This window comes from Gobius niger (assembly GCF_951799975.1).
Source record: "Gobius niger genome assembly, chromosome: 18".
Classification (NCBI taxonomy): domain Eukaryota; kingdom Metazoa; phylum Chordata; class Actinopteri; order Gobiiformes; family Gobiidae; genus Gobius; species Gobius niger.
In genome coordinates, this window is record NC_136869.1 from 1,904,028 (window position 1) to 1,915,778 (window position 11,751).

The 11,751-nt window shown below is 39.2% G+C and overlaps 1 protein-coding gene across 1 annotated transcript; it reads right to left on the bottom strand.

Moving 5' to 3' along the window:
- Nucleotides 1-1,168: 1,168 nt before the first annotated feature.
- On the bottom strand, nt 1,169-9,935 carry xrcc2 (X-ray repair complementing defective repair in Chinese hamster cells 2; the record flags this gene model as incomplete). Its single annotated transcript, XM_079576303.1, has 6 exons — nt 9,873-9,935; nt 6,011-6,092; nt 5,807-5,842; nt 5,282-5,431; nt 2,954-3,212; nt 1,169-1,478 (listed from the first exon to the last, which is right to left on the bottom strand). The coding sequence occupies exons 1-6, from the start codon at nt 9,891-9,893 to the stop codon at nt 1,169-1,171; spliced, it is 858 nt and encodes a 285-aa protein (XP_079432429.1). The 5' UTR covers nt 9,894-9,935.
- Nucleotides 9,936-11,751: the final 1,816 nt, after the last annotated feature.

The following is an 11,751-nucleotide window of genomic DNA, read 5'->3' on the forward strand; positions in this document are numbered from 1 at the left end:
CTTTCACAAACTGTATCTAAACAGAACATTTACGAAGTACAAATCATCACTGACTCTCTGTACAAGACCAACAGTCTCCTCAAAAACAAAGTCCTTTTCCCACAGGCCTTTAGGACGCTGTGATGTCACCGAAACCCAGGATGTAGCTAACGCCAAACCAAAACACGAGAGAGGATGGGGAAAGAGAAGGAAAAGGAAATCGGTGGCTTTATGACTAATTTTACTTTATATTTTGCCAAAAGTAACTCAAAGTAGTTTAACTCAGCTACATTTTTTAAACAGTAATATGCAACACAAACATATTACATTTTAACCTCTTAACTCCCACCTGATCGGATCCCATTTTCTCCAGTTTGGCTTTACCCTAATCAAAAAGCACCAAAAAAATGACACAAATTCAACAAAAATGTGAAAAAAATTCAACAAAAATGTGACACAAATTCAACAAAAATGTGACAAAAAATCAACAAAAAAATGACACAAATTCAACAAAAATGTGACAAAAATTCAACAAAAATGTGACAAAAATTCAACAAAAATGAGACAAAAATTCAACAAAAAAATGACACAAATTCAACAAAAAAATGACTAAAATTCAACAAAAAAATGACAAAAAATTCAATAAAAAATGACAAAAATTCAACAAAAATGTGACAAAAATTCAACAAAAAAATGACAAAAAATTCAATAAAAAATGACAAAAAATCTACAAAAATGTGACAAAAATTCAACAATAAAATGACAAAAAATTCAATAAAAAATGACAAAAATTCAACAAAAATGTGACAAAAATTCAACAAAAAAAACTACAAAAACTCAACAAAATAGTGACCAAAAAAAAAGGTGCGATATGTGACACAACACAGCAACAACGCGAGGAAAAAGATCAGTTTTGTGGGTCTTAGCTTCAAATGAGGTGTTACACAGGCCTATATAATGGCCAAAGAGGACAGAATGCATTTGGTTTGGTTATTATAGAATATTACAATTTTAAAGTAATGTGCCCAATACTGGTACCTGAGTGAAAACTGTAATTTTTTTAAAGACAATACTACAAAAAACATATAAAAAGGCATCAATCAAAATACTTTACTCACAGTGGCACGAGTTGCAATATTTTTTCCAAGTAAGAAACAGATCGAGAGTAAGAAAGAAAAAGTCTGTGTTTTCACTGGGTGCTGAACTCCACTCCCCGGTCCGTCACCGTGAAGCAGCTGCTCCTGAAGCCCTTGTTCCTGGAGGTGCAGTGGACGGTGAACTGAGTGGAAGCAGCAGCAGCAGCAGGGGCGGCCATTTTGGGGACGGTTTCACTTTTGGAGCAGGTCAAACGGTGCGACACGAGCTTCTGCCACGAGCGGCAGAGGTACGGCTTGTTCTGGTCAGAGGAGGAGGAAGAGGATGATGATGATGATGAAGGGGCGGCGCTGCTGTTTCGGCGGATGGCGTGGCACGTGGCGAACACGGTGATCTTGTAATCCCTGAAACACAAAGGAACCTTCTGAGCCGAGGTGGTCAGAGGACTTCAGCGCTTGAGCAAAAGTACAGATACTCATCGAATATTACTCCAATACAAGTATCCGCGGGGTCTTAAAAAGTCTTAAATTGGGCCTATTTGGTCTTAAATCCAGGGTAAACTGGTCTTAAAAATGAACGTTCAACAACCCAGTTATTTGTGCACAATTTAGTTTAAAAAGTCGACAAATAAAGTGACAGAAGCAGCGATGAGGAGCCGCCGGAGCCGCTCATGGTCCGAGAGGGCGAAGCGACGCTGACGCTCTGGCCGCCGCCAGAAACAACGTAAACTCAGCGATAGTCGAGCGAGGCAGAAGGACTCTCCTTCAGAGCTTTATCCGCCACAAACAAACCACTGAAGTCAGCAGAGTTTAGGAATCCAGAACATGACCGAGGTGTGGCTGATGGATCCGTAATGCAGCTGTCGGGGGAAAGATACGTCTAATATGAAACAACGTGGAGATAATCCTTCACTGTAAATATCCAACTCAAGGTAATGAACGGCATCATTCACAATAAAGTTTGTCCAAATGTTGGGAAACACAAAGCGAACGCTCCTCTGCTCAGGGACAGAAGGAAAGAGAAAGTCCTGTTACTTTAGAAACACGTTTCTCACTTTGTTCATCAAAACATCTGACAAACAGAAAACCGAGACTAGATTCTGGCCTAATAATAATATCATTAAAATAATTATGATCATTAATTAGTTGTAAAGTTGACAGTGTTTTGTTCTTTGCAAACGAGTGGAAAAGCTGCTTTTATTTTTAGAAACAGTGAATGTTTTATTACAAAGCATTTTAAATACAAAAACGAAATATCTGTTGTTTTCTTTCATTCAGTCGATAATTGTGAGTAATTATTCAAGCTCAATATTCTTATTATGGGATAAGGTTGTTAAAACTTGAATGGTTAAAATGCTTAATGTGAAAAATGAAGTTTTTACATTTGTACATCTCACTGTGAAATCAGAAACAACAGTTTGACACTTGGAGTTTTGTGACAGTGATTTTCTTTACAGTCCATTTATATATTGCGCGTTCAAAAACAGGTCTTATTTTTGAGATTTTGTGGTCTTAAAAAAGGTCTTAAATTTGACTTGTCCAACTCTGCAGATCCCCTGTATCAAAGTACAAGTACGTTTATATGAGTGTTTGTAGAGTAAAAAACATGAAAAAATGCCTGAATGTCCCTCTGTACGGCAACACGACGGGGACAAACCGTGTTCCTTGTTGTGAGTCAATGCCAACGCCATGGACTTTTGTTGAATGTTGAACTTTTGAGTTAAGAGGTTAAAAAAACATGAAGTCTCTGACAGTTGGTTCCGGAAGTATCGGCCTCTAACGAAGATATTAACCATGAACCCAGACCGTTACCATAGTTACCACACAACGCTCCGGGTCGATCTTCTCGGTTGCTCTAGTATCTTTAGTTTGGAGCTCACCTGAGAATCCGCCCCAGCAGCTCCGAGCACTTGGCGAGCTTCTCCTCCTGTCGGCCGTAGCTGGCCCCGCCCTCGGCCCGGTCCAGCCAATAGAAGGCGGAGATGCTGTCGATGAGGAGCAGCGAGAGGGCGGGGCGTGAGGTGAAGGAGGTCTCCAGGAAGTGCAGCGTGAGCAGCAGCTGAGACGAGGAGGCGCAGTGGACCACCAGCAGGCGAGAGAGACAGGAGCGCAGCAACGCCTCGTCACCACCAGAGGGCGCTGCTACAGGGACACAGGAAAATATTCATCCTTAACTCCCACCTGAACCGAGCACATTTTCTCCAGTTTGGAAATGTGGCAAAAATGTCACAAAAATGTCACAAGAAATTGACAAAAATGTGATGAAAAAATGTGATGAAAAAATGTGATGAAAAAATGACGAAAAAATGACAAAAATGTGACAAAAATGTGATGAAAACTTTACAAAAAATGACGAAAAAATGACAAAAATGTGACAAAAAAATGACTAAAATGTGATGAAAAAATGACGAAAAAATGACTAAAATGTGACCAAAAAATGACTAAAATGTGATGAAAAAATGACGAAAAAATGACTAAAATGTGACCAAAAAATGACTAAAATGTGATGAAAAAATGACGAAAAAATTTGATGAAAAAAATGACGAAAAAATGACTAAAATGTGACCAAAAAATGACTAAAATGTGATGAAAAAAATAACGAAAAAATGTGACAAAAAATGACAAAAATGTGACAAAAAAATGACAAAAATGTAACAAAAATGAGTTGAATACCCCCAAAAAAAAAAAATTATGAAAAAAAAATCTGATGACGTGAGGAAAAAGATCGTCTCGGTTCAGGCGGGAGTTAAGAGGTTAAGGGACTGTATGGGATTTAAAAAATGTAAAATTATGTATGTTCCTCCCCCTACATGTTCCTCCATGTCCTAATGTGTAGAATGAGCTCAGACCTGTTCACCACGACCGCCTCTAAAATCCTGCACTGTCACTCAGAAAGCTGTTCATTCGGGTCTGAAGTGCCGTCATGCACAAGCAGGGGCGTTGGACTGGGGGGGTAAAGGGTACTGAGTACCCAGGGCCCAGGGCAGGGTAGGGGCCCTCAAAAATGCTGCAAAAGCGTTCTGTATTGTACTTTCTTAGTCTCCTCATAATTGATCCTATAAGAACTGAACAACCGGGCTAAAATACAATTGTTGCTACACAGAAGTTTGTACAAACAATAATGATTGATATATAATAGTCAAACATTGACTTGAAACAAACAAACAAACAAACAAACAAAACATGAACTAAGAACCCATTGGATTGGATATGTGTTTGTATATGAAGCATAGAATATAAATGAACTGCACTGTCAAACCACTATCACATTTTTGCACCGATTTGGCTTTTTAAAGTGTTTTGAAACTTTGCATCAGCTGCAAAAACAGACTATTTCAGTTTATTGTTTTCATTAAAACACTTACTCAACTCCTTTTTTTTGGTCTCACTCCCATTTCTTCCTCTTAACCTCTTAACTCCCGCCTGAACCGAGAGGATCTTTTTCCTCACGTCATCAGATTTTTGTCCCAGCATTTTTTGTTGGGTGTTTAACTAATTTTTGTAACTTTTTTATCACATTTTTTGTCATTTTTTTATCAAATTTTTGCCACTTTTTCATCAATGTTTTCGTCTCAGTTTTGTTGCTTTTTCACAGCTTTTTTCCAGAAGCTTTTGGACTGGGGCAAAGCTGGAGAAAATGTGCTCGGTTCAGGTGGGAGTTAAGTTATTAAAGAGGGGTATTTTGCTTTTTTCAGCCCCATAGCACCAGTCTATATCACACTACAATGATGACAAACCTTCTGTTGGTCTGTCAATGCAGTAAATTAGAATAACTGCCTTGTATAAAATGTCTCTCTCAAAATGGCTGTAGTGAATGTCTTGAAATAGGCCTCTGTCTCTTTAAGAACCTCTGAGCCTTTAGACACGCCCCCTCCACACGCTGTCTGTGGCATCAGTGGGGAGGGGGTTCTGCTGAGGAGCAGTGGTCGGTTACTCGGCTGGTGACGAAAGCTCGGAGGCGTCTCCAGGAGGTGGGGGCGTTCCTAGGAGGACTCAGGCAAACCTATCCCTAAAATGGCCGCCATCAGAGTTTTTACAGATTACTCAAAAATATGTGAATGTGCCAAGGCAACACTTCAGCCATGTTTTTAATGAGGGAGTGACATAATAACATGATGTAAAGCTTGAAAAAGTCCATTTTGCATAATACCCCCCTTTAAACTTTGGACTGTTTTCATGTTATCTTAAGTCCAGAGTTGCGTCCGTACCCGCGCCGAGCCTGTGGTCCATGATGCTGACCAGTCTGAGCAGATCCAGGCTGTAGTCCGTGTCCACGAAAACCACGCCCACCTCCAGCCCCCCGGCGCCGCGGGGCAACAGGCAGCGGCTCAGCAGGTGGTACAGCAGCTCCGTCTTACCTGGAGGAAGAAAACATACTGAGAGGACGGTTTGAGACGGGTTTAGTTTTTTCTCCACTGAAGAACTGGGCAATATGTCAGGATAATATCAGGAGACCTCTCAGCCTCTCAGCCCCTCTGACCCTCAGCCTCTCAGCCCCACTTGACTCTCTTGACTCTCTTGACTCTCTTGACTCTCTTGACTCTCTTGACTCTCTTGACCCTCAGCCTCTCTGACTCTCAGACTCTCAGACTCTGTCCTGTGTCTCGGCGCTAAAGCCCTGAGTGTGAACATCTGACAAAATCACTTTCTAACTTTTCTGTCTCATCGACAGAACCTCCCGTAACGTCTCGTCATGTTTTAGCCGCGTCAGCGACAAAAAGAGCCGTCCTCACCGGTTCCTTCAGGGCCGCAGATTTCCACCACTTCACCTGAAAAACACACATGTGATAAAGAACTGTCTGGAATGTTGCCATGACGACAGTTAAGTGTTAAAAGCTGCTAATATTAGGGCCTGTCTCAGTTTATTTAAAAACAATAGTGCCGTTTTCTCCCGTTATTTAAGGTCGTCTCTCATGGTGCAGCTGTTTGAGCCTCACCGTTGTCGGGGCCTCCGTCTTCAGGAAACAGCCGCGGCTCCAGGTCCTTCAGGCAGCGGCGAGCTTCGAGACGAGCGAACAGCTGCAACATGAACCACGAGAACATTTAAAGAAAGCAGACGAGAGCGAGGACTCACAAACACATTTTAACCCCTTAAATCCCACCTGAACCGAGCACATTTTCTCCAGTTTGGCTTTACCCCAGTCCAAAAGCTTCTGGAAAAAAGCTGTGAAAATAGCGACAGAACTGAGACGAAAACAGTGATGGAAATGTGACAAAAATGTCACAAGAAATTGACAAAAATGTGACAAAAATTTGATACAAATTTGACAAGAAAATTACAAAAATTTTAAGAAAAAATGACAAAAAATGTGACAAAAATGGATCAAAAAATGACCAAAAAAATGACCAAAAAGTTACAAAAATGAGTTGAACACCCAACTAAAAAATGATGGAAAAAAAATCTGATGACGTGAAGAAAAAGATCCTCTCGGTTCAGGCGGGAGTTAAGAGGTTAACAAAGCAGACGAGAGCGAGGAGGACTCATAACATTATAAACATCTGGAAACACAAGGAGGTGTTCCAGGCATGTCCCAATAGGACATGCCTGGAACACCTCGACCAGGAGGTATCAGGAACAGATGCCCCGAGCCACCTCAGCTGCTCCACTCGACGTAAAGGAGTAGCGGCTCTACTCCGAGCTCCTCCCGGGTAACTGAGCTCCTTAAGATCCTAACCCCCAGATTCCACGTTCTCCGTGCGCGACCCGCTCCGAGGGGCCTAAGTCGCCTCTCCGCCTCGCCACGAGAAAAATACGGATCAGCTCTATTTTCAGGTCCGTCTGCGCCCGTCGGCTCCGGCCGGATCAAGCTCCACAGTTCAGACGCACCAAACGGGAAAGAGAACGACAACAATATCCGTATTCTCAAAGTAAATACCCTCCGAGCGGACTTCGTTTTAACAAAAATGTCACTGTTGGAGTATTTTGTACTTTGTTTATTTTAGGCTTAAGTTAAATTATAGCCTAATTTATTTTCTTTCTTGCTAAAGTTAATTTTCTTATTTTGCATTTATGCATATTATTTCTTGTTTGTTATTTCCGCTAATTTAGATAATTATTTACGTTGTTGTTTATTGGTCACTGTTGCTTTCGTTCATTTACATAAGTGGGTCAAGGTGGGAGGGGCCTCAGGCTGCGAGGTCATATGTTTTTTTTTACCAACGACAGAGAGGCAGCAGAAATGTCTGTGAGCCTGCTATGCTTTGTAAATAAACCTCCTCAAACGCATCTTTTGCATGATAATTGATTGATTTTAGTACCTCTCAACCTGCGTAAAGCCGAAGTCATGACGCAGCCTCAGTGGCCATTTTAGAAGTTGGAATTTTTGTTTCTGATTTAAGTTTATGGACAAATAGCCACTACAGTCACTATGTCACACAAAGTGACCTCGATAATTCCCTCTGTGGAATTTGTTATCACAAAAACAATCACACGACCCGATTAAGCTTCTGTTGCTTTCGTTCACGTAACTTTTTTTCCTGCCTCTCTCTCCCTGGCGCATGAGGGGGGCACAGGCTTCATGCTTCAACGCGGCATAGCTCGCATGCTCATTGATAATTGTTTATTTTTTTTATTGGGAGTTTTATTTCTCAAAGTCGTTGCTTTGTGCGCGTGCTCCTTGTGGAGCTGGAGCACGGGCGGAGAGGACCGGGGCGGACTGAAGCAGAGACAGTGGGCGTTGATGTCGCAGCCGTCGGGGGGGAGCGGAGCTGAGAGCACAGGCGGAGGATGTGGAATCCCGGGGTAAATCCCTCTGAAACACTCTTTGAAACTAATATCACAAAATAGAAGAAAAACGTAAAAGGGAAAATCCCAACGTTCATGAATAAAAACAGTAATTCCCGCACAAAAATAGGCAAAAATAGGGTTAAATCAACGTCTCGGTCCTGAGAGCGTCATCAGGCAAAGAGCTCCAGATGACCAGCCTTAAAGGGACTATACAGAGTTTAAACATATGGAAACTAAGTATTTTCCTCCCCCTACATGTTCCTCCATGTCCTAATGCAGGGGTAGGCAAGTTTGTGTCATGGAGGGCCGATTTTCTTCAATGCCAAAACACCAAGGGCTGAAACTCACGATTGTAGGCCAAAGTAAAGCACCTTTTTTCATCAAATATAAGTTTTGCACGTAATATATAACCAGTGGGTTGTTTTGCTGGGAAATATAAAAATATGGACAGTATTTTCCACATTTTAGAGTCCTTTTCATATATTTGGTCTCTGATTACTGAATAAATGTTTCTTCAAAATTCTCTTGGGGGCCAAAGGTTTCATGCTGGAGGGTCAAACTTGGTCCCCGGGCCTGACATTGCCTACCCTGTCCTAATGTATAGAATGAGCTCAGACCTGTTCACCACAACTGCCTCTAAACTGTCCCTCAGAAAGGCCGTCATGCAGGAGCTTAATATAGAAGCTGCAGTTACACGTATGCCCTGAGGTGGCAGTAGTGAGTAAAAAAATGACCAACTTGCATGTAGTCCCTTTAAGTAGGGACACAAGGCCGGGGGTTAAATGTTAAAACGGGAATGTCGTACTTTTACAATTACAAGGTATTTCTGAAATACGTTTTTTAGTTGGTGTCACGTGGTCCTCGATAATATCGTTTATCGTGATATTTAACCTCTTAACTCCCGCCTGAACCGAGAGCATTTTCTCCAGTTCAGCTTTACCCAAATCCTGTAGGCCAGTATAACGCCTCATTTGAAAGCTAAGATCTACAAAACTAAATTGATCTTTTTCCTCACATTATCAGATCACTTTTTTTGTTGGGCAGTCATCTCATTTTTGTCAAATTTTAATGACTTTTTTGTCACTTTTTCGTCAAATTTTTTGAATTTTTTTGTGTCACTTTTTCGTCAAATTCTTATCAATTTTTGTCCATTTTTTTCTACATTTTTCGTCAATTTTTTCTCACTTTTTTGTCATTTTTTCGTCAATTTGTTATCACATTTTGGTCACATTTTTTGTCAAATTTTTGCAATTTTTTCATCAATTTTTCATCACATTTTTGGCATTTTTGTTACATTTTGGTAATTTTTTGGTCCCTTTTTTGCATTTTTTTTGTCCAATTTTTGTCACATTTTTGGTCATTTTTTGTCAATTTCTTGTGACATTTTTGCCTCTTTTTGATGAATTTTTCGTCACTTTTTTGTCAAATTTTTCTCACTTTTTGTTCACATTTTTTGTCCATTTTTCATCACATTTTGGTCATTTTTTTTCAGATTTTTGCAATTTTTTGTCATATTTTTGTAATTTTTTTGTCACATTTTTGTCATTTTTTTGGTCATTTTTTGTCAATTTCTTGTGACATTTTTGCCTCTTTTTGATCAATTTTTCGTCACTTTTTTGTCACATTTCCATCATTGTTTTCGTCTCAGTTTTGTTGCTATTTTCACACCTTTTTTCCAGAAGCTTTTAGATTGGGGCAAAGCCGGAGAAAAGGTGCTCGGTTCAGGTGGGAGTTAAGGGGTTTAAAAGAGACGGAGCTTTTTTTTCTTTAAGATTTTCTCACTATTTCAAGTTTGTCATTATTTACGTCAAACATAAATCATGCAGTTACTCAGCAGAACAAAGTAAGTAAGTATTTTTTTTACTGTCGGGTGAATATTCAGGTCGCTATGTTGTACTTTTACTTGAGAAAATGACCTTAAAGTGACGTTACGCTGACGTCCTTTTGACAAACTCGTCGCTACATCAGACATCGTACGTTTTGTGACGTTAGCTTTAGCACTGACGTTAGCGCACGTTCTTTCTTCTTCTCTTTTCCGCTCAGAATAATAATAATCCGTGTTTATTTCTGACCTGAGCTCCAGTTTCTGTCATGCCTGAAGCTCTTCTCCGCTTTTTCAAAACAAACCCGCCTCGCGCGTCCACGCTTCCGGGTTGGGTCACGTGTTTACCGTAATGAACAGGGGAGGAGGTGAATGTGGCGTTACCGTAATCTCTAGAGCGCGGCGCAAGGAATTTTTTTTTTTTTTACCCCTTAACTCCCACCTGAACCGAGCACATTTTCTCCAGTTTGGCTTTATCCCAATCCAAAAGCTTCTGGAAAAAAGGTGTGAAAATAGCAACAAAACTGAGACGAAAACAAGGATGAAAATGTGAAAAAAGTGAGAAAAATTGACTAAAAAGTGACAAAAAATGTACAAAAAAAGGACAAAATTTGACAAAAAAGTGAGAAAAATTTGACAAAAAATTGAGAAAAATGTGATGAAAAATTGAGAAAAAATTGACGAAAAAGTGACAACAAATTTACAAAAAATGTACAAAAAAATGACAAAATTTGACAAGAAAAGTGAACAAAAATTTGACGAAAATTTTAGAAAAAATGGACGAAAAAGTGATAAAAAATGTACAAAAGAATGACAAAATTTGACAAATAAATGAGAAAAAATTGAGAAAAAAATGACGAAAAAGTGACAAAAAAGTCACGAAAATTTGACAAAAATGAGACGACTGCCCAACAAAAAAAGTGATGAAAAAAAATCTGATGACGTGAGGAAAAAGATCAATTTAGTTTTGTAGGTCTTTCAAATGAGGTGTTACACTGGCCTACAGGATTTGGGTAAAGCTGAACTGGAGAAAATGCTCTCGGTTCAGGCGGGAGTTAAGAGGTTAACAAACGTGAATCACTGTATTGTGAGTAAAAGACAAAAACTTTTGTAGTAAAACCAATACAACTTTAGACAAGATTATGTTTTATTGCAAAGTATCACTTAAAAATTCCTCGCTGAGATCCAGGAAATAATACAAACATTATTACTAACTTTACATCAAAATGCAAAACCAGGCGATCGATTTTGCACGTTTTATAAAATTTGTAAAACATTTAGACTTCCAGACGATCACTTTAAAGACTACAGTGGAATACACATTTGTTTGAAAGCTGTTAACCTCTTAACTCCCACCTGAACCGAGCACATTTTCTCCAGTTTGGCTTTACCCCAATCCAAAAGCTTCTGGAAAAAAGCTGTGAAAATAGCAACAAAACTGAGACGAAAACAATGATGGAAATGTGACAAAAAAGTGATGAAAAAGCGGCAAAAATGTCACTAAAATGTCACAAGAAATTGACGAAAAAATGACAAAAATGTGACAAAAAAATGAAAAAAATGTGACAAAATGTGACAAAATTGGATAAAAAAATGTATGAAAAAATAACAGAAATGTGTCAAAAATGACCAAAAAATGTGATAAAAATTTGACCAAAAATGACAAAAATGTGACAAAAAATGACAAAAAATTGACGAAGAAATCTGACAAACATTTGACCAAAAAATGACAAAAAAGTTACAAAAATGAGTTGAATACCCAACAAAAAATGATGGGAAAAAAATCTGATGACGTGAGGAAAAAGATCCTCTCGGTTCCGGCGGGAGTTAAGAGGTTAACAAACGTGTATCACTGTATTGTGTGAGTAAAAGACAAAACAAACTTTTGTAGTAAAATCAAAACAACTTTAAGACAAGATTATGTTTTATTGCAAAGTATCACTTAAAAATACAAACATCTTGTGTATGGCAGTTGTTTCTGAGGTAGACTTTTTACAAACAATGTAAAACGGCACCAAAGCTTCAAATGTCTTTCCTTTGGTGCAGATGTGGTTTAAAAAATATAAAGTATCGACCAAAGCATTTTTACAAGAAACAAAATACTAAATACTTGAAAATATGGCAACATT